Source organism: Lichenostomus cassidix, chromosome 11 (genome assembly GCF_008360975.1).
Source record: "Lichenostomus cassidix isolate B80296 chromosome 11, HeHo_3.0, whole genome shotgun sequence".
In the NCBI taxonomy this organism is placed as follows: Eukaryota; Metazoa; Chordata; class Aves; order Passeriformes; family Meliphagidae; genus Lichenostomus; species Lichenostomus cassidix.
This window is the reverse complement of record NC_139492.1, coordinates 8,227,913-8,253,597: the sequence shown is the minus strand read 5'-3', so window position 1 is coordinate 8,253,597 and position 25,685 is coordinate 8,227,913. Positions and strand designations below refer to the sequence as shown.

At 47.6% G+C, this 25,685-nt stretch overlaps 2 protein-coding genes across 3 annotated transcripts in view; both read left to right on the top strand.

Moving 5' to 3' along the window:
* B3GNT9 (UDP-GlcNAc:betaGal beta-1,3-N-acetylglucosaminyltransferase 9) overlaps positions 1-24,993 on the top strand; it is a 306,546-nt gene extending 281,553 nt beyond the window's left edge. Inside the window, exon 3 of the transcript XR_014854508.1 lies at positions 24,979-24,993. The gene's annotated coding sequence lies outside the window, so the exon portion shown is untranslated. The remainder of the gene's footprint in view (positions 1-24,978) is intronic.
* Positions 1-25,685, top strand: part of GNAO1 (G protein subunit alpha o1) — a 141,256-nt gene that overhangs the window by 94,035 nt on the left and 21,536 nt on the right. For both annotated transcript variants that reach the window (XM_085071779.1, XM_085071780.1), the window contains exons 5-6: positions 21,011-21,139; positions 21,830-21,959. In XM_085071779.1, the coding sequence (XP_084927905.1) occupies positions 21,011-21,139; positions 21,830-21,959 (259 nt within the window). The remainder of the gene's footprint in view (positions 1-21,010; positions 21,140-21,829; positions 21,960-25,685) is intronic.

Genomic DNA, 25,685 nt, shown 5'->3' with positions numbered 1-25,685 from the left:
GCAGCAGAAGGCAAGTGATGACACATCACTTGGCATTGATGGAAACCTGAATGGGAAACCTGCAGATGTGTGGTTGGTGATACAGCATCCTACCCACCCATGATCACACCTCAGAGATGATCCTGGCATTCTGCTGCCTTTTAATCAGTACTAGGTGGATGTCCATGTTTAATCTATATTTCATTGCCTCTAACAGCAAAATCAGCTTTCTCTTTCCTGCTTTTTTCTTTTTTCTTTTTTTTCCCACAAAAGAAGATTATGATGGCATAAACATACCTTTAGAGATATAAATTATCTAAAATGCCTGTCCTAATTGCGTTACAACCTTGTGGAAAATTCTTCAATTGTTTTAGAGCCAATTACCTTGAGGAAAGTGTTTTGATTTTCCTTCCATGCAAGATTGCCATTGAAAATAATAAGCAGAGCCCTCCCAATATGACCAGCTGCTGGGCAGTTCATCAGCAAGAGCTCTGAAACCACAAGCAGTTTCTAGACATCAGCTGAAGAGGCTCTGTGCTGTAGTATTCACAGCAATTTCAGTGTGGGGTTGCAACCCAGCCAAATGAATTCCGGAGTCTCTGACAAAATCTCTTGCATCCAGATGAGGATGGATGACCCTCCTTGCCAGGGAAGTGCTGTGCTGCCTCTCTCCTTAGCTGCACTGTGAGTCCTGCTGTGGCTGGACACCTTTTTTCTCTGGACTAGGTTGGATGGGGAAGCTGAAGATAACTAAGTCCTTCTCATTTACAGCCCTGCTGGTGCTTAGGAGCCTCTCGTGGTTCCATCAACAGGAGCAGAGATGCTGTCACAGGGCAGGGCACTGTAACACGTCCTGCTGCACCTCTAGGCCCTGGTGCCATCACAGGAGATGGTGAAAGTGAGAGCTCAGTTGGCACTTATTCATGCCCAGTGAACTGCCAGTGAAAAGAGGCATATATTTTATTTTATCTTTCAATGCTTTGGGGTTGTTTACTTTTGCATGAGTGAAAGATTTGAGACAGTTTTATATTTTTTTCCCACCCTGGGAAAAGGCTTATCTTTATTGACACTGATATTCAATTTAAAACACTAACAACTACAAAATATGTTTTCATTAGGGCTGAGAAGAATAAATTCCAGACAAGAACTGAATTCTAAGTTCCCCAAAGTCTGAAAAACAGTGACAGGCAGTGAGATGGACTAGCATTTCATTTCAGGCTTCTCTTGGGGTTCAGCTGTAGGGACTGGTGTTTTGCTGGCAGGAGGGAGGTTTCCTGCAGGAGTTGGAGATTGTGCTCTATGGCTGCTCAGCACATGTCACGAAGCCTGAAGGCACCAAGCCACCAGGTCATGTTGTGGCCAGCACAGGTGAGACCTTCAGGAGTGCTCCTGGCACTTCCCTTCACCCCAGAAACAGCCTGCCAAATGCCCTGAGTGCTTTTCAGAACCTCCCCCCACTGCTTGGCTATTTCTAAGGAACCACCACCTGGGCTTCTCTGAATCAGTGCTGCTGTTGTCCTTAATTGCTCTTCCAGTGCTTTACCTCGAGATTTTTAAATGGCTGCAACAACAGGCCTTCTGTTGCATCCCCTGGGAGACCAAGTCACAGGCTAATCAACAGCCTGCAAGGGTCAGCAGTGTGGCTTTTACTAGTCTGTCATCAATTTCACTGGAAATAAGTTCAATCTTTTGTGTTAGGCTAAAAAAGAAGTGAGTAGTAGCTCTTCCCTCCTATCAAAGATGGGTGAGAGCATATTGCTTTCTAGCCTCTGATACATGCAAACAGTATGGACTTCCTGCAAAGCTTTGTTACTTTTAGGCTCTAAAGTCAGCCTATCCTTAGCAAGGATTTCGTAACTACTGCAAAGGAGCAGTAGAAAATAGCACTTTTGCAAAGAAAATACGTGATCAAGGGAGAGGAAAGGTTCTGTAATGGACCCCCTGTGTCTTGCACTGCAAAAAGCAAAACCATAAGGAAGGCAATATGAGGGAAGAGAGTAAGATGTAGCAATTGGTTTCATCTTTTTTTGTTACTGCATTTTTTCGTAGTTCCCTAAGGCAAATTTACGGGTGGGTTGCGTTCCACATTCCTAATATCTTGATTATGTTTTTATTCCTACTTCGTCTCCTCTTCCTTTCTTCTCTCTATGCCTAGGAGCTAAATCTACCTCTGATCATCAAAGAGTCTGGGCATTGCTGAATGTCTTTTTCTTCTCCAGCCAGTTTATGTCTGTGGAAGCACATCTGTGACCCACATTTTGCTTTCAAAATCAGCAAAATAGAGGTTTCCAGCTGGTTTCCTTAATCTCCTACTTTTGTTCAGATTTTAAAATTGTCTTGTGTTTCCTAGCCTCGAGTTCCTAACTAGGCTGGTCAGTGGAGTGCAGCACATAGGGCAAGTCTGACCTTAACCACCCAGGGATGGGGACCTGCTTTGAGCAGCCTCCAAACTTCAGGGGGAAATGGAGCAGACGGAGCATCCACACGAGCACTGATTTTCCGTGTGCATCTCCAAACAGGAACGGGCCCTGCAAGATGTGTAGGCTGAGACAGTTTGCAAGTACACAGACACAAAAAAGCTAGAATCCATCTCAAGTTCTTCTCCTGCTTCCAAGTACTTTGAAAGATCAGTTGATAATGCCAGGGCTGTGAAACTACCGTGAAAATGTAAAATATTTTAGGTCTGCATTCAACCCATCCATCTTCACACATATCAGAGGTGTCAGGGCTAGGAAGTTTGTTGCCTTTGGCTCCCTCCATCAGGAGCCAAGGGAGGGAGAGAGGCCTCTGAAGAGGGATGCAGACCTCACTGCTCAGTGGAGAAAGAGAGATGCAATTGTGTTTGTTGCTCTACCACAGCTAACCACAGCACTGACATCTCAAGCGTGTGCCAAATACCAAGCCCAAACTGGACAACATTTTGGTTATTCCATCTTCAAGAACTGATCTGGCAGTGCCTTAGAAAAAAATGGCACCAGACTCACAATAAAACACTGCAGTGCCTTCCTTCACACCCCATCTTGTGTGGGACTGTTTTCTGATCTATTTTCCTTTCAAAAGAATTGTCTTTGCATGATGCTATCACCTTCCCTACTGATACTTACTGCATCCCACGTGCCAACACACACTTTGCATCAAAAAAGCAGTTCAGAAAGTAGAGCCAGATGTTGTTGTGATGTGTTGAATGGCTTCCAGATTGAGCCCTGACAAGGCAGCATTGGAACAGAATGCCCAGAGATGCTGTAAAATCTCCATCCTTGGAAGTGCTCAACACTGAGCCACCTGAGCTAACTTTCAGATGGAATTTAACTTTGAAGTTTGTCCTGCTTTGAACAGGGGGATTGGCCACCTGAAGTCCAGAGTTCCAACCCACACTGGCACTCTTGGGTTTGTCTTTTTCCCTTCACTCTTTCTCTCATAACACTGCGTTTAAAAGAGAGAAAGGGTCTTTGAGGTTTGCTGCAGCTTCCTGTTTCTAGTCATGCAGCTCTGTGATAATGTCCACATCCCACAAGTCCCATGGTCTAAACATTTACCTTGCTGGCTTCACCAGTAAGGCAAACATTTAGACCATGGGACTTGTGGGACTTGGGCATTATGCACGACTGTCAGGACATGATCTATTTTAATGAGCTGCAATTGTTTCTGGCACGCTCAGACTGAAGAAAGAAAAATTATAGGTCAAGGTTTTGCATTAATATTCCCATCAGGTGTGTAGATTCCATTTTCTCATCAGAGCTTTTGCATTAGAATATGGTTTTCTGCACACCCATCTTACTCGCACCTGTCACTTGCGCTCCCTTGCATTTAATTGGAGGCAGTAGCAGCATAAATGGAGCAATTCAATTAATTGGGATGACTTGCACTGCGCTGTTTATTGAACAATCCACCTTTGCATCTTGGAGCCCAATAAAGCAGAAAGGAAAAATGCATCACAAGTGTAGAGGTAGGTACATTTGTCTGAATTTATGGTTTAATTTACCCCAGTCAGTAAATATGCCCACCAGCTCTGAATAATCAAGTTCCCCCTATGACAAGCAAAACAAAACAGTCCATGAAGGCCAGAGATGGTTGACTGGAATCACCAGCCTTGCTCCATTCCCACAAATGAGATGCAAATCTATTTCCAGGGAGGAGCATCTCTGGTGCTGGCTCTGGAGTAGGGCTGTTTCTTGTCAGTGTGAGGTGAGGGAGACTTGGGCATCTATGAAGCCTGTTACAGTCTAGCAGGGCTTGGGCTTGGTAGAGGTCTTAGGCTTCATTATTATCCTCCTAAATGAAGGAATTGCTGTTGTTATATGGCTTCACCTAGGGCTGACGGTGAGGTGGAGGAAGAGCACAATAGGAAAGACATTGTTTTGTAAACCAGCTAGATGTTTTCCAGTATCTCCCCCTCAGTCTTCATCCAGCTGGAACACCCAATTTCACCAACACTGGGTACAAACTCTCCAGGGCCTGCCTATGTTGGCCCAAAGCAGAGTGGAGACCACATCACAGTATCTTGAAGGTGTGTGTTAAGTGATGCTCTCCTTCCTATTCTACCAAACACTGACAGGAGAGCATGAGGATTGAGCTTTTTTGACAGAAAACTCACAGGCAGAGGTCTGGAAGGCATTGGAACTCATTATAGTGCCCATCCCACTTGGCCCCTCTCAGACCTCAGGGCAGAGGGAGAGCTCCACCAGACCTACTGTCTCTTGGGGTTCAGCTCTGAAGAGACCCAGAAGATGCAGACTGCCCTGCAAGGAGGAGCAGAGGAGCTACATAGGTAGTTCGTTCCTTGAGGACAAAGGCATAGCAGTAGCTGCCTCCTCCTTGCCATTTTTCATTCTGTTGCATCGCACTAGTGTTGTCTTTGGCCTGGGATTAGTAAAATCTTGACATCTTGACTAAATAAATTGTTATTTAATGAGAAACAATTAAATGGGCTCATCATATCAGGGCTGTCCCCATTTTGGCAAAGCTCACACCCAAAAGGGTTGGAACTGAGGTAATTCACACTGCCTGGAGGAGAAGACACCCCAAGAACTTGGGAACGATTTCTTCTCCTTTCACATTTTGCTTAGTGATGAGGAGCAGCCAGCACCTTCTATAAACACAGCACAGGGCATCTCCCCAAGGAAACCTGCTGAACCGCAGTCCTGAACCCAGGATAATCTGTTCTCATCTCCGACTGACAGACCCAACAGGAATTTCTTCCTGCCTTGTGAAGGGCTGTGGGTGACAGATTCGGCGCAGAAAGATTTGACTTTTTTTGGCTGAGTATTTGTGTATTTTTAGGCTGAAATGTCCTTATGAAACCAGCTGGAGCTGGCAGGCTGCCACCAAGGGTTGGGGTTGTTTTTTTTTTTTTGTTCCGTTCAGTTTGTTTCTTCACTGCTGCCCCTATTGCTGGCGGCAGCCCCCTTCTCCCACCGGCTCTGCCCTTCCACAGGCAGCACTCACACCCTGCAGTGAGCCCCTCACTGTGTCCCCCACCTCTCACCCCAACCTCCTCCTCACACTGGGGCATGGCAGTGCTGGGATGCAGCTTTGCAGCCAGGGAGTCCAGACTCTCCTGGGAACCTGCAGCCCCTGCTCCTTCTCCCCTGCAGAGCCAAGGAATCCAAGCTTCCCTCTCTCTTTCTGCACCCTGAGGTCTGACATTCCGTGCACCCCCAGCTCCAACATCACAGCCTGCCCTGCAAGACAGACAGCATCACTGACACAGGGTGAGGGCAGGAGATGGGGTATCTCCTGAGAGCTGCACCAGGGAGGTTCTCAGAGCATCCTGTTCCACCTAGAAGCTCCTTAGGGAATTGGGTAGCTCTAGCAAGGCATGTGCCCCTCCATGTGTGTGATTCCTGCTTTATGCCTGGCATAAAGCTACTCATCACCTAGCTCTGTGCACAGGGGCTCTGAGCCCTGTCCCCCAGCAGCACATGTGACCACGTGGGGACCATCCGGCTGCTCGCAGCCTCCTCATTCTGCAGCGTGTCTGCAGGAAAATCTGTCAGAAGACCACCATGCCGAGGCTCTTCACAGGGCTGCCGTCAGGTCTGGCACCATCTGTGACGCTGGGAGGTGAGCCTGGCGGTGGCAGCGTGTGGTTTCCCGATGGATCCGTTTGAAATCCTTAAATGGCAAGGAACGGTAGGAATGCAGGAATTTCTTTGTAGCCAGGCTCCAGGATGGAGCAAGCTGTCTTCCACACGGGTCTGCAGGCAGCAGCAGTGCAGTGTGATGGGAAGATGCTGCACAGCCGCCTGTGACCCTCCTCCTCAAGTCCTATCCCACAAATCATCCCAGTTCGGAAGGAAGAGTTAAAAAGGGACTTGCTGTCATCCAGGGAGCATGTAGGAATGTGTTGGGTGCTCTGGGGCAAAGCTGCCTGCACCAGCCATGGGGTGAACAGCCCAGGAGGAGCCACTCCAGCCCAGGACAAGCCCTGCCAAGCAGGACAGATCAGCTCTGTGTGCTCAGGATGCAGTTATCTTCCTGGCTCCCTCCTTCACAGTTTCATGGCCACCAGCCTTTCTCTGCTCTGGGCTTCTCAGCTCCCCTTCCCTGACTGCAGGAGGGGCAATTCCTCCATGGATCCTCCCATTCCCCATCCTGCCCCTGCTCTATGCCAGAGTGGTGCAATTCATCAGATCCCACAGTGCAGGAGAGCTCCAGGACCTTTTGAGTGACTGCTAGAGGTGTGCAGCTGCTGGACACATTCCTCCCACCTCCTTTTGGGGGTGCTCCCTTCACACATGCTCCCTTCCCTCTAGAATAATGCAGCATCCCCATGCTCAGGTTAGGAGTTGTATCCAAAATCCAACTTTAAGGTTAGGAGTTAAATCCAAAACCAATCACAAGCTTAGCTAAAACTCCCCGTTTTTCAGAATATATTAAGACAACCATTGGAAAATTGCTTTTATCTGCTGCTTCCTAAACCCTCTGGCTTGTACTTTAAAGCCTTTTGTCTGTGAACAGGAGAGCTGGAAAGCCCTTTTTTATTTCCTTAAGCAAATAGCCCATATAATATCCAGCCTTGAGGGGCTTGAGAGAACAAAAATGAAGGGGGGAAAAAGGATGTAGCAAATGTTGTGACACACTGTAAAATCACAAGATCGCAGGACTCAGCAATGATGGGTTTGAAGCACCAGATCTGTGCCCATGAAGGGAGGGTGGCACAGCCTCTGTTAGGAAGGCAGAGCTCCCCAGGCCCCCTGGGAGCCCTTGGAGCCTGTCGGGCAGCAGGCTGAAGCTCCTTGTCTCGGTTCCCCGTTGGGGACAATAACACACTGCTGTTTATGGGTTGCTGACGTCCACAGTGGCGAGAGCAGCGAAGGCAGCAGCAGAGCAAGGCAGGAGCTGGTGGGGTTGGGCAGGCAGAGCATGGCAGGGGAGGCTGGGGGAGCCCCACAGGAGCAGCACCTGGCCAAGATGGTTCTGGGATTCGCCCTGTGGAGCTCAGAGCACTGATTATTTCACAGACTAATTGATACAATAGCTCTAATTAGCCCTGGAGCAAACAGCACTTTGTGTCTTGCTTATCCATGCACTGAGCCAACATTCAACCCCCAGCCATCGAGCTGCATTTTAGGTGGGAAGAGGGGAAGTATGGGGTCCTTTCTCCAGGGCTCAGCAGCCTGTGCAGATGCTTGGGCATGGCCAGTGCCATGTGTATGGTTTGTAAAGGGAGTGTCTCAGGAGAGACCTGGCAGCATTTGGGCACAAGCAGTGTGGGTGGCAGGGGGCTGTGCTTTTTCTTTGGGGTTTCAGTACAGTCCTGTGGAGATCAGCACTCCAGGGCTGGGTCAGTGCCAGGGGTGGCCTTCCTGCCTCCTCCCTCTCTTGGAAACCCAACAAGGGGTTTGCTTGTGCCTGTTTTTTCCCAGAGCACACACAGATGAGATGATCATTGATTTGGACAGTGGAACCAAAGGCAGACAAACGCCATGCTGCCAGAGCACTGCTCATGTGCTGCTCTACCATACAAGCTGGGCATGAGCCCCATCAGCACAGGGGTCCTCTACACTGCAGACAGATTTTTGACCTTTTCCTATATTTTTTTCTTTTTGCCCCTGCAACACACTAGTTGGGACCAGCTAGTGCTAGGTCCGTATCACTCCATTCATCCACACCTTTTACACTATTACAGTCAAACTGTAATGTCTATGAACTATTGAGTATATATGAACTATAAGACTGTCTATGAACTATTATTTAAACTTCCCCCTATATGTTCCTTGCCTCCAGATCACTGACATGTCTCACAGATCCAAACCCAAAACTCCTATATTGTCGATCCCCTCAGAAAACCCTTTAACCCCCCCACCTTCCTGTCTCCCTGCCAGCTCAAGTTCTCAGGGTATTTCTGCAGGGGCTGTTGGGGACAGGCACCTGCTCACTCTGCTTTGTGGGCACAGGCTTAGTTTGCTCATGACAGCAGAAGGAGGCTGGAGAACAGCAGAGCAAACACCCATCCTTGTGCCAAAATCCTCATGCTTACAACTTTCCCCACCTCCATGCATTTGAATGCATTTGAATGCTTGAGTGTGTGGAGAAGGGACCTCCTCAAAGCTCTCTGGGCACCCTGAGACTCTCTTGAGGCTGAATATATTGGGGAAAAGAGAGGAGAAATGGTTCTGAGCCTAGATATTAGGCAGCACCTTCTCCATGCTGCTGGGAGGAGAAGGAAGAGATACAGGGGAGAAGGAAACCAGGCACAAACCACACCATGGAGCCACGCCAAGGAAGTGTCAGCTCTGGTTTTGGTGGTTAGTCCAAGTCTTTTGCTGGGGATTTACAATGCACTTTGTGTTGTTGTAACCCCTTCCTTCCTGGGCTACATTGTCCCCCCAGTGCTGAGCAGCAGGTTTGCTGGGAACACCAGCATTGAAAAGAAATTTAGTGCTCTAAAATTGCATGCCTGGACCATGAAACACCATGTGAGCAGTCACTGTTACTCTGAGGCTTTTACCGCACTTGTAATGGTATAAATCAGAATTTCCCAATCCCTCAGTATTGCTGGTGGTGTGTAAGGTTTGCTGATAGCATAAGAACCATTTCCAAATCCTCCTTCAGGAGAACACCAGCCAGTACATCCTACTGAGCGTCATTAATGTCAGTTTCAACATTTGCAGTTAAACAGATCCACAGTCTTGCAGTCCCCAACATGAGAAATACTGCACCAGTGTGCTGAGCAGTGAGCCCACATATGCCATGGGCAGGAATAGGAGAAAGAGAGAAAGGTGACTGATGCTAGTTAGCAGATGCTGAGAGCTAAGAATTAATAATGGAGTCCAGGCACAAACCTTTGCTCCAATTAAACTAATGTTAAAGCAGCAACTTCACATGAAGAAATCCCCAGAGGACCTTCTTGTTGAGCAAAAATGCATAAACAAAGAAATGACACAAATACAGAAGTTACAAATTTAGGAAAAAAGGCTACACATTTCTGCCCACAAACTCAACTACCTGTGGCCTGCCCAGGGGACCACACTAGGGGTTGAAAGATCCTCTTTCCCACACATGATAAAGAGCTGCATCTCCTGATGCACAGTGTCAATCCATGCATGCAGGACTGGCAGTGCAAGGTGTAGGATTAGCACCCTCTCTGAAGTCTCAGCAAAGAGCTTCACAGTGTGGGACTCCCTGGCTTGTCAGGGCATCCCATGGTGACAGTGGGGAGCAAGCAGCTTTGCTCCATGGAAGGGAGAGCTCCTATATGAATGTATAACTCACATCAACAGGGAAAGCCTGAAGAAAAATTGGACAAAATCCAGTTTCTTTCTTTACACATGCTCCCTTGCCTCTCCTGCCACGTGTTCCCATAACAATAGTGCCACATTATGCACCTGTGTGGTTCGGGCTGCAGTCCCCCAGCTGCTCCCTTCAACCACAGTGTGACACATCATGCTGCATTGTCCTGTGCATGCCAAGCCTGGGCACACAGGACATGCCTGCTCCATGGCCCTTTTCACTGCAATGCTTCCTCTTTTTCCTTACTTACGCCTCAAATCTCATCAATCCAGTCCTCAGCCCTAGGGAGAAGTGGGTCGTGTAGTGAGCATGTGAAGGAGACCCCACAAGAAAAATATTTATGGGGATGCAGAGGCAAGGGACAAGAAACAGTGCAGATATGACCCAGATCCATCCTGCAGCCTTCCCTATATGGACCTAAAGAGGCATTCCTGGGATTCAGGTTATTTCTATTTTCACTTTGCAGTAGGAGCCAAAAAACCTCTGTATTTTGAGAAGCTTCAAACATTGATTGGATATGGCTGATCCTTCCATCAGCTGGTGCAGTGCCACCAGATGAATAAATCTTGCATGCATCTGTAATTACTGCTTAGCTTGTGTTTAAGTGCTGTGTCATTGATCTGCAGAACTCATCAAAATCCACACGGGAATGCATGAAATTACATTGGATGGAACAGAAAGGTACATGACAACATCCATTTTCAGCCTTGTTTGTTCACAAAAAAAAAAAGAAAAAAGCATTTCTTTATCTCCATTTAAATCCTTGGGTTAACTTGTGATTTTAGTCATCAGTTGTAACACCATTTTATCAGCTGCTCTTTGTGAAGGGAATATATTTCTTGCTTATAGTAGGCCTTAATGTAATATGTTCAGCTTCTACCAGCCCTGCAGTACCTGCCCCCAAGTGGGCAAAATCTCTATTAAAACAAGAAAGAATATTGCTTGAGGGTTATAAAACTCAGTGCAAAAAGGTCTTGTGGTCAATGCTTCTGACTGCATTTTAGGGAACCCAAAGTGACTTCCAAGTGCCACCACAGACTTCCCATTGTGTCCTCAGGAAAATCATCTATCCCCTTAATAATTCTATTCCTCCTAAAGCAAGTGTGATTGATAGTATTTCCCTGCTCCAGTGGGAGGCTGGGAGGACACATCAGTCCTGCTCAGCAAGGGCTGAGGTGCTCCAGCAGCAGGGAGCAGGGGCGATGCTTTGCTAGCCAGCCATCTGCTCGAGGTGCTCTCCTCCCCTCCTGCAGCCAAGAGGAAGCACACCAAAGGCATTTATTGGCAATAAAGCCCACGTTGTCTGGAAGAACTCCTGATGTTTTCCAGACCTAATGTTTCTCTGGCCCAGCTCCATCCTCCCACTGGAAGTGAAGTTCTCCTGGGTCAATTCAAACTTCTCCCACAAGCAGGGAGGAACTCCTGGTCTGCCCACATGGCTTACTGCAGCACCTTGGCCCATGGCTTGCTCCCAAGAGATGTGGTCACTGACAGGTCCATGGGCAAGCAGCAGAGGCTGCTTCTGGCAGGTATGTGTGCCCAGGGCTCAGGGGAAAGCCTGCACAAGCTCAAGTGCAGACAGCTGTCCCCAGCCCTCATGGAGGGACATGCCTCTGAGGCTGTGTCCTCAGCTCATCTCCCACAAAGCCACACCAGCTTTGTGGCTGGGCTGTCCCATACAGAGTATCCCAAACCAATTCTGTCATGCAAGTGTCCCTGATGCATCTTGAGCTGAGCACAAAGATCAGCCCACTCCTGCAGAGACCTAGGAGCAACCCAACCCACTGTCTGGAGGGCTGCAGGAGCCTAACCCCAGGGGTGGGTATGTGGTGACAGGAGACTATGGTAACAGACATCTGAGGTTGATTATGCCAATAGAAGAGGGAGAAAGAAAATATGGGGGACCAGCAGGTGACAGCCTTTCCTGGTGAGAACAATCGAGCTATTTCGATATAGATAAATAAATCTTCTCCTGATAATGATTCGGTTGAACATTTTCTAAAGGGTTGAGAAACTCCATGAATTTTCCCTTATGTGTCTCTGCTTCTGGAGGATCCGGCCTGGACTGAAACCAAAATGCTGCAATGCCACAAGCAGAGCTGTTCTCAAAGGAGCCTCAGCCTGACAGCTGCTGAGAAGGACCAGAAAGTCCATTTGCGTAGTACAGATTTTTCACGCCCAAGAGATCCACCTTTGTCTGGGATAACTAAGATATTTTTAGCATGCAGCCAAGGGTGAAATTTCCAGGTTTTGCTTTTGCTACCTATGAGTCACATCTGTCCATGGCAGAGCACTGGCTAATTTTGGTACCCATGTTTTGTGGCAGGGATGCTTAAATAACATTTGAAAACAGAAATCCCCACAGCTTGCTAGTAGATCAGGAAAATGGACAGATGAGAAGATCCAGAGATATGATTCCCACTCCATCACCAGCAATGCATCTTCCTCAGCAGGGTGAGTGGATAAGTGAGGCCCCTGCTTGAAGTCTTCTCCCGACAGACCTACTCCACTCCTCATAATTGTGCCATCATCCAGCCATGGGCATCCTTCAGCTACTTGATATGAGAACACAGACCTCATTAAGTGATGCTTTCCTTAGCAGCATTAGATCTAAATCCCTCACCAATGCTATCCCTACTGCAGACAGACACTGAGCACTATAAAACACTGCAGCTAAATCGAATTTTTTTCTTCCAGCTTAGAAATGAAAGTATTAATGCTACTTCACCAACAAGTGTGTAAATAAATGTCCCAGGCCTTTGTACACACCCTGATGAATATCTGTGGCCAGCGGCTGATCAAAAGGTTAAAGTCTCTGGGACTGGTTTCATCTGTGGTCCCAGCTGTCTGCTTTCCAGGGCTGGAGTAATTCTGAGTAATTAGCTCGTTTGGCCTTGGGGCCAAATTGAATGTCTGCTGTGCAGTGTGAGGAGCACTGGGGCGAGCGATCCGTCGTGCCTGTGCTGGTGTGCTCACCCGGGGCTGTGCATGCAGCACATGGGCTTAGTTGATGTGTCCCCCCTGTTGGGGCTCAGCACATGCTTGTGAATGCACCAAGGGCCCTGCTGCAGCATGGGCCCTGCATGCTCTGAGCAGGATTCCTTCCCAGAACAAGCCCTTCATTATCCTGAACTCCCCGGGGCTTATTTTTAGCCCCTCCTTTTCTTTCCTTTCTTTCTGCTTTTTACAGTACAGAAAACCATCAGCTCCACTGTCAGCAGGCTTATAACAGCAGTCCTGGAGCAAAGAAAAAAAGCATCAAACCCACTGACTCTGTTGCATAAAGGTTTAGGCACAGATCCTGCTCACTTCCAGGGTTCCAAGTCCCACCATTCCTCATCCCTTTTCCAGCTCAGCTACTGTCCTTCAGAGCTGGGCATCAGAAGGAAGCAGAAGCTTACATAAAGCAGGAGCAAGGCTGGAGCTCTGAGCCTCCCTGTGCTTCAGCTGAGGTTCGACCAGTGCCTGCCCTGCAGTGCAGAGGACACCTGTGTGCAGGGCCACCAGGAGAGGAGACCTTGCACAGCCTGAGCCATGCGTCATCCCGGGCTTACGCAGAGCCACTGCAAAGACACAGCCAGCCCCTGTCAAAATCCTTTGCTTATAAAACAAAGGCAAGGGTGCCTTGTGGTCAGCAGCTCTGCGCCAAACATTCACAGACTTTATATAAAACAGTGGCGTTGCCCAGATGAGGACACTGCTTGAAGGGATCACAGCATTGCTGGTGAGCTGTGGTCACCAAATCTGCCCCATTTGCAGTCCCAAGGGTCTGGCGTTACGCTGCCTTGTTCTCCAAGTAGCATTGGATTCAGTGACCATAAAACAGATGGTCACTTGTAGAGCAAGGCAGCTATGGCTCCTTCCTTCCTCCATCTCTGATAGAATTTGGGAGATGAGGAAAACCCCCTTCCTATGTGACGAAAGGCTCCAAAGTGCTTCCGTGCAGTAACGTCTTGGTAGCAGAGTAAAGATGCTCCACAGCAGATGTTGCAGAGGTTTCAGAGATGTCTACAGAGAAACAAGTGGGGGGATAGGGAGGAGAGAGAGAGGACAGCTGTTCACATTCAAAAATTTACAAAGTTAAATTCTGACACGGCAGTTTAAAAACCAGAAAGAGGCGGTTTTTTCACAGACAGGGTAGCTGAGCTTGGAAATTCCTTGCTGCAGATGTGGTTGTTAGAAGTTTAAATTGCTGTAAAAAGTGCCTAGACAAATTTCTGGAAGAAAAATCATTGCGGGGTAATAAATATAAAGATATCACACTTCTCTTTGAAACTCTGTTATCCATATGAAGTACGGGAGGCTGGGAAAGCTGAATACTGCATCCTTGCACTGTGTTCGTACTTTTTTTTTAACATCTGCTCTTGGACAGTTGCTAAGCTAGGTGAGTCATTGATCTGACCCAGACACACTGTTTTTCTCTTTTGTAAGGTTTCGGATATGTAAAAAAAAAAATCTTTATCATGCCATCTTACATCCCATACAATTTTCAAGCTTCAGTGCAGAAAGATGAGCCCACATCTTCTTTCCCAGCACCCCTCCAAAATCCTTTCTGGGTGAGTTGATCTTGCTTTTCCTCCACAACCCACCTCACAGCTCTCTGGTCACAAAGTCAAACTATAACACAGTGACCTTTAATTCCAGCAGTAAGGACAGATGGCCAGAGCTGACCAAACTGCCACCTGTGAGCAAAGCCAGCAAGCGCTTACACCTGGAGACCCCCTCATGTCCTCAACTACCTTTGTTACACAGCTGCTATTTAGTGACTCTGCTCATCCACATGTGATTCTAAAAATTATTCTGGATCCAGTTATGCCTTGGAAAACTTCAAGTCTAACTAGGACAGCTAAACTCCAACCTGCTTTTATTCATTCCTCCTGCCTATCATTAGTATTAATATCAACTTGTCAAGCTGATCCTGATGTACAAGCCCTGTACAGCCTTGCTTCAGTGCAGGGCCAAAAAAATAAAAAATGCATCTCAATGCGTCATCTTTTTTGTCAAGATTTGGCACCTTCCTTTAATAGCAGGGACCATCCTCCTCACTCCCCAGGGAAGAGTAATGAAAACCCATGACATCCAGCAAGGTTCTTTCAGGAAAGTAACCCCAGTAATCCCTGAGCCTGGTCCTCTTGTTAATAGTCTGCAAGAAGCAGGCACCAGAAGTGACATGTCACTGGTTGGATCTAGTTAGGGGAATGAAGTTGGGGAGTTTTCATGCTGATATCTCGTCTGGTTATACATGAGATGAGATTTATCATTTGGAGCAGCAGCAAGACAGCAGAGCCTGCCATGTAATTCATGTGATTGCCATGGAGGCAGGACTGGCTGATGGAGGAACAAAGCCAGAAACACTAAACACATTAGCCAAAGTCCAGGAGCAAATTCCCAAGACCTTCCTCCTCTAGGCTGGACTGAGAAAACACCAGACAATGTTCTTGCCCCCTTAGCTGAGTTATTTATTCCCTGAGGTCTTTTCCCTGCCTGCCATAACCCGCCTGGAAATGCCTCAGGAACAGTATGTGCCACCTCCTGGCTTTTGCTAGAGGGAGAGGAGGGCTCTATACCATCTCTGCCCTTAGACAGGATTGATTCCTGAAGGGACACCATGCCACTGCTTGGCAACATTTCAAGCCTTTCATAAGCAATGATTATTTAAGACACCTGTGACATCACCTCTATGTGTGCTGGATGGGTGCTGGATTCTGACAGTGGGCTGTGCTTGATTTTTCCCCTTTCCCTCAAATATAACAACAGATATAACCAAAGTGTCTGCAGAAAAAAATACTGATGCCATGATCTCTGGGTACTTGGGCAGCACTAGCTGTCCTGGGCAGCCAAACCAGCCTGTATCACACCTTCAGGCAGCAGTGCCCACATGGTTTTTCCCTCTGGTAGGAGATAGTACAAGAGTTTACTCTGCAGTTGCAGAGCCACTACTGACACTCCCTAAACCCAGTGTTTATCCGCTGAACCCTTACTCTATGGTCACTAAATATTAAGTGGGTTTAATGCTAAATATACATTGAATTGTGTGTTCATCATTGAAAGGAAGAAGATGAGGTGGAAGCTAAGATCAGATACAGGTAGCCTTCCATCCATGAACAAGGAAGGAGTGCTCAGGTAGAGCCATCTTTACATAAGCATTTAGATTTAGATGAGATGGACCCTGCTGGTGACAACCTTGATTAAAACTCAGCATTTGCCAGGACACAGTGCTGGAGCTGCCCCTTGAGTGCCTCAGTACACAGAGTCCAAAATAACCCAGCAGTGACTCAGCTGCGTGTGTTGACAAATGGGGATCTGCTTCCTCATCAAACACAACGCAAGCCAACAAATCAAGGCTGGGGTATCCCACGCACACGTGGCCTTTCCTTCACGGAGGAGACATGGCCAGAGCTCACGACAGCGGGGATGGAGGAGCCACTGGGAAGATGCTGCTCTCTCCAGGCTTGTTGTCTTGAAGCTCCAGCTTTGACTCCCTGCAGATCTGCCCCAGACCAAGACCCAGCTGTGACTGCTGCTGTAGTGCAGCTCGTTGAGCACTGAGGACATGAGAGTGGCATCAGCACAGTGTGAGCACCTTGGGTGTGCACAGGGATAGCTGGATGATGCAAAAAGACTGCCAAGGTGTCACCCTCAAGGCAAGAAAAAGCCCAACAGACGTTTAACCATCTTAATGCCGTTAAGCTCAACAAATGTGAATGTCTGTCTGTGTAAGCTTTGCCACAGGTATCCAGCCTTGACCACAGCCTGCAGCCTCAGCTGTGCTTCTTCATCCAAGAAAGCAGCCAGTGGAGCTTTTGGCATAGACAGCACAGGGAGAAGGTTCCCGTGGTAGCTCAGAGCCTGGGGAGAGGTCCCTGTCCACACACTGCACGTAGGCTGTTGCCACTGAGCTGTTCCCACAGGACACCTGGAGAAAAGTTCCTTTTCTCCATGCAGTGTCTCTGGCATCAACGGTGCTGCCACCACACGCTGTTGGGAACAGCAAGTGAAGGGGCAATACAACTGTGTATAACTATACACTATCAACCAGTCTATGTAGAGCTCCTGCTTTTCTTAGCCTCTGTTCAGTGAGCTCCTCTTCCTGTATTTGGGAATTGCCATTTCTTCTGCATTTTGCTTTTAGCAGCATAATATAGTTGGGCTTCACCTCCCTGAGCCTGGTAAACTGAGTGACTCAGAAACCTGCAATCTGCTTCAAAACAAAGCATTTCAAATAAAAGATATAAGCAGTACTGGAGCTACTTGGCTCAGGAGCAGAAGTGCTAGAGGGTTACTGATGTACTCACAAACCTTCTAACCTTCCTTCAGCTTTTTTAACCCCTGCAAACCCAGGGCAAGGCAGGCTGCAAGTAAGAGCTGATGTGTCATTTCTGATATGCTTCCACTCCAGCGTGCAACCCTGGAGCTGGGAAATGGAAGAGCTCTGATGCCAACACCGATGACGCGGAAGGGGGAGCCAAGCTCCCGCTCCATGGCCTCCAAAGTGCTCTTATTTCTGCTGGTTAAACAGATGCCAGCTTCTGAGGGGATTATGTGTCATAGAGCCTGTTGGCTGTGACAACTAATTATCTCCCACAACAGTTTGGCCTTGAGGTTTTCGGCTCAAAGGGCATACCAGGAGTGCTGCCATCCGACAGCATGTGTAGCAATTTGTCCCCACTTGGGTGTCCCTGTTCCCCAAGAGGTGGCACCCCTAAGGTACACTGTCCTCCCGCAGCTCAGGCTTACACCAGCAAGTCCTTCCAAGCAGCATCTGGTGAAACCTCAGAGATGCCTCCAGCAGGAACCCAGGAGAACAAACAGCTTGCCTGATCCTCCCATTCCCACAGCTGGATGTTCTTGTGGCAGCTATGCCATGGCACACTCTTCCAGCTGAGCTTCACAGGGTGCACACTCCAACAGGGTCCAGCTCAGCTGCAGCCAAGTCCAGGGGAAAAAATATCTGCTGCAGCCTGAGTTTCTCTCTGGGGGAGAGCAGCCAAAGGAGCAAACAGTTTTGGAATGCAGCCTCAAAACCGGCTCTGAAAATGTTTTATAACTTCATATAAATTGATGGCTGACCCCCATTGAGACTCCCAGGAACAGATGAAAAGCAGACCCAGGCAGCTGAAAGAATTTAAGTCATTGAAAAACATACAGAGTGCTGGAAAAGACTAGAGATGAGGAAAGAGAAGAAGAGAGGAGTTGACAGAAAAGGCAAAGGGTGTGCTGGCAAGCAGATATTGGAGCTGGGGTGCCCAGCAGCCAGGCTGGAGGCATTGGTTTGGGAGTGACATCAAGGCTCTAGACTTGCAGAGCTTGGCACACCTGCAGCCAGAAAAGGTTGAGTACTGGTGTACTGAGTATTCTTCTGTCACAGGACCAGTTAAGCAGAGGGAAGCAGGTGCTAGAGGGTCCCCAGCTGGGGTTCCTGTGGAGGTATCCCAGCTGGGATCAGAAACTGGATGCTGTCAGGTAGGAGAGGGTAGGTGGGATGGACCCTGCATGGCTCTCCCCTCTCTCTATCACTATCATCCTGCCCTCTCGAGAGGCTGGCAGGCTGCACCAGCTTCCCCAAACCCATGATCCCCCAGAGAACTCGGGTATAGCCAAACACATAAGGCTACATCACAAGGGAAGGGAGGAAAGGCTTTCCAAGCCTCAGAGCCAGGTAGAATGCAGGTTCAAATCAAATCTGGAGCTGACTTGCTGTCAAGCAGCCAGGGGGAATGCTGTGTGGAAGAGCCATGGTCTGGGCACGCTGTAGTGTGAGTGAGATTGCCCTGAAATTCCAGCACATAGCCCAGGGTTTAAGTGATGCTGCCATTCACCAGCAAATCATCGCAGGTTGAAGGCAACAATCACAGCAACAAGCTTCTCCATCACTGTGCTGCTGAGGACTTGAGTCCTTTGGCCAGTTGGCAGTAAATTTCTTCATTTGCTGCACTCCCAGCATAAAAGGAGGATCTCAAAGGCAAGAATAATTAATGGGGAATGTTCAATAGAAGAGAGTTGGAAATTTCTGCAATAGAAAATTAGAAAATTAGAAAATGCAGAAAATTAAGATGGAGGAAGTGATAAAGGACTTCAGGGTACTGCCAAGAGCTGCAAGAGGAAATGAAAATCCCCTCCTTACACCTCGACTTTTCAGCATCACCTTGAAGTACTCTGTTCCTGAGGACAGAGGAGAGCCTGGGTGTCTAAATACCAGCATGCAGAGCTGCCTCAGTCTGCAGGGCCCTGTGAAGAGATGCAGCTGCCTCTTAAATAACAGGAGTTGACACCAGTTGTGAATAGATGAGTGATCGTGGCTTCAGCCGTCACAGCCAAGGATCTGATTTCAAATGAAGCCCCATTCATCCATCCAGTGCCCATCACAGGGTTATTAAAGGAGCATCTGTCACAAAACCACAATGCTTTTAAATGCTTGAAAAAGGGTACAACAAAAATAAGCCTGCTTGACTTATATACTTTTCTCTGGGTGATGTGATTCTTGGAATTGTTTAGCAAAAATAAATTATAAATATGATGGATAGGGAAAATACATGATACAAGCAGGGTGAGGTTTGTATTTGACCTTAGTGTAGAGTTTGGCTCTCTGTTTGTTGTTCCAGGCTTGTGGGGCATGAGAGACAGTGGCAGGGAGTTTCCTTGGGTAGCAGAATGCACAGCCCCAGCACACCAGGTATCCTGCTCCAGAGCCCTGGCTCAGAGCACTCCCTCCAGGACACAAATGGAAAGCCATTCCCTGATTTTGGATACAGCAGAGATAGCATCTCCAGCAGCAGGACAGGGCCAAGTTCAGTCCAAGTGGGATGTGCTGTAGCAAGGCATGTGAGCTGAAGGGGGCTGGTTTGGTTACTCATCAGGGCTAAATCCACACTCTGTGTTTAAAAAAAATCACATTTAGCTAAACTGAGAGCTTAGATGTCATGGCTGTCTTGAGTGAATGGTTCCAGCTCATACCATCTCACCAGCAATCTCTTACCTGAGACAACAAAGTCTTTTCCTTCTCTCCAACTGTGCAGCTCCTCTTACTACTCTTTGTTCTCTGCCTGTTGCATTGGGCAAAGCTGCCATCCTCTGGCACCTGAATGGGTACCCTCCTGTCCTGCCACCAGCAGGTCACCTCCTGCCCCACTGCCTCTCTGGGTGACATCTAAGCACAGGGATCAAGGAAAAGATCACTGCTCATGCACAGACATGTGCATTATTATACACACAATATACTGAAAGCATCTCAATGCATTAGATTGATGCTCCTGGGGCTAGAGATCGGAATTTATGCCCTGTAATGCACATCAAACCCCTTTTAAAAGAAACTGGAGTGTCTGCGTGCAGCCTTAATGGTGGTGAGAGAGACTTTGCTGTATGATGCAGCTCTGCATTTATAATTCATATTAATTGTAATCCAAATTCCTCTTTTCTTTATAAATTGTTTTATAAAATTGTCTTGAATGTGGATGGAAAACTGGATTGTGGTCATATGTGCAAAGCTGTTGGGTTCCTGTACAGAAACATTTTCATGCCAAAAGACAGGACTTCCTACCCCAAGTTTCAGCCTAGGGAGGCATTGCCTGTGCTCATAGATTTTAAGCCTAAAGCAGAATAAAGTTACATGTTTTAAACTGTCCAAGTGTTTTAGAAAGCTAAATCTCCCCTCTATTCCCCCAAAGCCCCAGTTTGCACTGCCCGATTATCACCATCTTAGTGGGGTCCTGGATTCTTTCCAAGAGCTGCATCTCCTGCAGCCCCAGCCCTGTGCTTGGATTTCAAACTGAAGCAGTGACTCACTTGGGCAGATTCATCTCCCTTCATGTGAGCTGACTGAAAGCAAGGCATGGCATGTCCCTCCCTTCCCAGCACAGAGAGAGGAATGTCCAAAGGGGGCTCGACCTGTATGTTCTGGGAGCAAGACCTGTGTGCTCCAACCTCTTATCTGAATAAACCCTTGCAGAAAAACTTGTGTGTACAGGATCCAGCACAATGGACCAATTGGGACCCTTGTCCCTTAGGGAATAAAAATAGCAAGTTAATATTAAAACTGTGTATTTTCACATATTGCAGTTGGGGCTCAAAACACACCATGCTTAATTTCCTGCTTTCAGTTCCCTATCAGATATTATGCTTAGCTTAGTGAGGTTTGTTTTTCCCCAGAATAGGACTTTTTTTCTTTTAGCTACAATACATTGAGCCATAAAAAATGAGATTGAAAAAGATTAATAGGAAGCTGAAGGATTCATCTGAGATTGACAAAGATTAATGTGTGTCTCATGTGTTTTCTTTTTCTTTTTCCTTCTTTTCTTAGTTACCTAGACAGCTTAGATCGAATTGGAGCTGCAGACTACCAGCCCACGGAGCAGGATATCCTCCGAACCAGGGTCAAAACAACTGGCATCGTAGAAACCCATTTCACATTCAAAAACCTCCACTTCAGGTTAGTCTAAAACTGTACAGTAAATTTTCAGAACAATTATTTATCATAGGGTTTCCCCATAGTTCCTACGGGAGAAGTTGTTAAATTTCTGGTTAATGCATGGATAGCTCCCACTGCAGGAGACACAGTATTTTGGAGGGTCAACAATTTGAAATGTTTGGCAATCCTGTCTTGAAAGTCAATGCCTGTAAGATAGAAGCTCTTGGCAGCTTCTTCTAACCCAAACAACACCTCTTTGTTGGAAAGTATAATACAAGATTGACCACCAAATCTGATCAAGCCTCATAAATGTAGAAGTATTTGGCCAAATCTTTTCTCTTAAGTGGATCGGTCACACAGAGTTAGCACAACACATTGACCCTCATGATGTCATCCAGTAGAGAGAAGAGGGCACAAAGACAGAAAGCCACACACAAACAGTATTTAGAGCATATAAAAATCAAGAGTGTGTGCTCCCCACTTCCACAGACCCTTTGGGACCCAGCACGCTGTTAAGGTTCTCCCACAAATCCCCACATTCCTGTCTGTAACTGTTCCTCCTGGATCTCCTTGGCTCCAGGCTCTGGAGGAGAAGACAAGCTTTGTGTTTGGAGCCTCGCAGGGGCCATGTGGTCAGAATTTGCCAAGAATGCAAAAGTTCCCAGGTAACTAGGGAGGAATGGGTGGTGATGATCCTCCCCTGTGCCGCAGGCTCTTCGATGTCGGGGGCCAGCGGTCAGAACGCAAGAAGTGGATTCACTGCTTTGAGGATGTCACAGCGATCATCTTCTGTGTCGCGCTGAGTGGCTACGACCAGGTGCTCCATGAAGACGAAACCACGGTGAGTCTAACTGGGTCTTGGAGGCCCCAACACCTCTTTATTGGATACTGCATAGCCAACAACTCCTCAGAGATCGCCGAATGCTCCCTGGGGTGCTACAGTAATGTGCTTTTGTCCGTCGTTCCCCCTTGACTGATATCCTGGGGAGATCTGTCCTCCTCCACATTCTTTGATATGAAGTCTGCATGCTCAGGTAATGCTTCCTTATGCTGGTAAAGTCATAGTGGTTTGTTTCTCCGTTCTACCCTATCTGTGTTTTCAAAATGCATTACAGGATCCTATATGCAGCAAGAGGATATAGCTGGGTGGGCTTTAAAAGAGGGAAGCAGTCAGGCTGTGGTGCAGAGGTGCAGGACAGCAGTGCATGCCCGGGGCTCTGACTAGGAATATAACCCATTTCTTCAGGCTACAGAAATAATTTTCCTTACTGAGAATGGAACTGTTTGATTCCTCAGGTAATTTGCTCTAGGAGGGATTTTATGACTTCCCACTGTGACATTAGGCTCAAAATACCATCTGGAAATGAAGCTGGCAAGGACCTGTGTGCTCCCTGGTATTAGAGTGCAATTAATACAAGTGAATTGAATACACAGAAAGGATGCAATAAGACTCATTACTGTATTCCGACCATTCATTCAGTATGGTAGGGATGAATGTTTTTGGGACTAATGACAACTGCTGTAGGCACCCAGTTACATTTGTCTAATGAAAAGGAATTGGAGGCCATACTCAGACTCAGTAATGATTCAATCGGTGCCCAATCTGCAGCACCAGCAGCTTGGAGGGCTCGCTCCTGCCAGCTCTGTCTCTCTGAGGCTTTTTATGCTCCTGCTGGTAAAGATGTCAGGCTTGCAGAAAGCTGTGGATGAGGATGGAATCGAGGGAAGGATTGCTGTTAGGTGACACTTGTCTTTTTGACTATGGGGACTTTGCTTTCTAGCCTCTGAGCCAGGTTTGTGAGCTTTAACAAACTCTTCAATGAAATCATCTGGTTGTTTGAATCATATTTATGCTGGAATTCTAGGTGCTATGAACATTAACAGTCATAGGACTTGAGAGAATGGCATGAAGTGTCAGGGAGAGGTTTAGGCTGGAAATCAGGAAAAGGATCTTCACCCAGAGTGTGATCAGGCACTGCAACAGGCTCACCAGGGAAGTGATCAGCAGCACCAAGCCTGATAGAGTTCAAGAAGCATTTGGACAATGCTTTCAGGCAGGTGGTGTGACTCTTGGAGTTGTTCTCTGCAGGACCAGGAGTGGGACCTGATGGTCCTTGTGATTTTTTGATCATGATTGTGTCCCTCCAGACTGCCTGAGACACTCTACATCTTCTCGTGTCCACTTATTTGTAATCCACAGTTGTCTCCTCCCTCTGACCCTGGCCCTGATACACTCAAGGATGCTCAGCCTTGTAGGATTTACTGGGAAGGAACCAAAATCTCCTGACTTGAAAAATTCATTTGAATTTGATTTGAAAAATCCAGCCATTAGCTCAACACTATAGAGCTCTGCAGCTGGGCAGCACAATCAGCCAGGAGACACAGAAGAACACACAGGGAGAGGGCAGATCTGGGGGACAGTGAGGAAAGCTGTGATATGAGCAGAGAGCAAGGTGCTCTGGAGGTACAACTTGGACTATGACACCCAAACTGTGAAACCAAAGGCAGCTTTTAATACAGGTTTAACCCACGGGCAGCATTCATGTGTTTCTCCACGCTTTTATTTTAAATCTGCAAGGATGATAAAAATGTCATTTAAAATGTTCTGTGGGGAACCCTGCTTAAAAAATTGGTTAATTGTATTTGCTTTCTGTTCCCCTGACCACCCTCCGCTTCATTCTCTCCTCCCAAAGGCTTTGGGTCTCCAAGGATCTCGTATACAAAACCTTTGTACACCAGGTTTCTATGTGGTTACCATTTTGGCACCACAAGTCAAAGCCATGAAGCACAAAATGGAAGGGCCTGAATGCCAGTGCCATTTTTTAAATGTCAGCCTTAACTCTGCTCCTCTGAACTAGAGGTCAGAGCATCTCTCCTGGGGAGAGCCTTGCCAGTGATTGTCCCTCACGCAGCCCCACCCCGGAGACGAGCAGGGAGCCAGCTCAGCCTCCCACTGAAGTGCCACGCTGCAGAAACTGGGATTTATGCATCTCCAACTTCCCTTTTGCAGCAGGAGAGCAGCCTGCTGCAGCTCTGGCACAGCAGTGACATTTGCTTGCTATTTCGGTCCCTGTTCACAACACATTTTGGGGGATGCTGAGCAACAGGAGGGCAGAGGCAGCTGCTGCTCATTTACACATTCGGCGTAAATGGGGAAAGGATTCGGCATTGCCACCACCGTGCCGGCAGGACGCCCCTGCCTAACCCAAATAAACAACCCTGAGCAAGGCCAGTGCAATCAGGAAAAAACAGTGGTGTTGGATCTCACCTGCCCTATTATATCCGTATCACAAAAGGCAGGTGGAAAACGTGGCACCCACAGACCCTGACCTCTCCCAGGTGAACCCCCAAGTGTTTGGTCCCCTCCCTGGTAACGTGGTGCCTCCCCAAAAGCCCAGCAGTAAAACTGCATCTCCTCAGTCAGCTGATTTGGTGTCTGTCTGCATCCGTCACATCTGCCGGCTTTAATGACGTCAATCAGCTTTTATTGCTGCTCCCTTGGAAAACACAAAGAGGAGGCAGCTGAGAAAGTGAGCTGGATGCTGCTCCTCCAGCTTCATTTTCTAGAGATGCTTACTACAGTCCACGCACTTCCAGCTGTGTTGAGCTGCTGAAGGTTTGGGGGCTTTACAGATGTCTCCATGAGTATGAAAGGACTTGTAGAGAGCTTTCATTGCTGGCATGGAGCCATGAGAGGGAATGAGCCCTACTGCACTTCAGGGTCCAAAAAAACCCTTCCAAAGCTGGGTGTACATGAAGAATGGCTTTTCCTCCTACACTCAGCACCCTGTTGTCAGTGGGCACAGGATTTCACAGGTGCTTTTTGCACTTTTCTAAGTCAAACCACGCTTCAGATGGAGGAAACTGCAGTTCAGATGCAGTCAGCATCACATGGACCAGGGACAGGCTCACCTTGGTAAGCTCCAGGTGGGACAAGTGTAGGGTCAGCTTGTCTCACTGAAAAAAGCTCACAAACAGGTTTCTTGTGAATCCTTTCCAAAGAGCTGGTTAAATGAGGCTGGGTGAAACTCTCTCTGACCTGTCCCTGCCCTTAAAATTCAAACACAGCTCTGTGCTTGTAAAGTTGTTTTGTGGGTTACTGTGCTCTTTGTTTTAAAAAGACTGGACACGCATCCTCCTGCAGCAGCTAAAATAAGGCTGTTGTGTTTGAAGCTGTCCCTGTTCCTTAAGAGCAGGCAGTCTTTTATAAGGGATGTATTTTCTCTCTAATTCCCTGCCACAAAGAGCCACACAGCAGGAGTCGAGCAAAGCAAGTACTTCCCTATGTCCAGATCAGAAAGACATAAAGAAAATAAAGAAAACTTTCTGCGTCTATGATTTTTAGGCCTATACATCCATAAAGATCACACTTTTCACAGAAACTCCTAGTACTGCTGAATCCAACTTCTCCCATTGCTTCCAACACCTTATGCTGCTGTTGGCAGATCCAAACCATGTCCCTGTGTGCCCAGCTCCCAGGGGAGAGGAACAAGGCATGAGGGAGATTCAAGCAGTGCCTTCATCAGTCCCATTGCTGCCAGCCACAGCCCAAGCCAGAGCTCCAGTG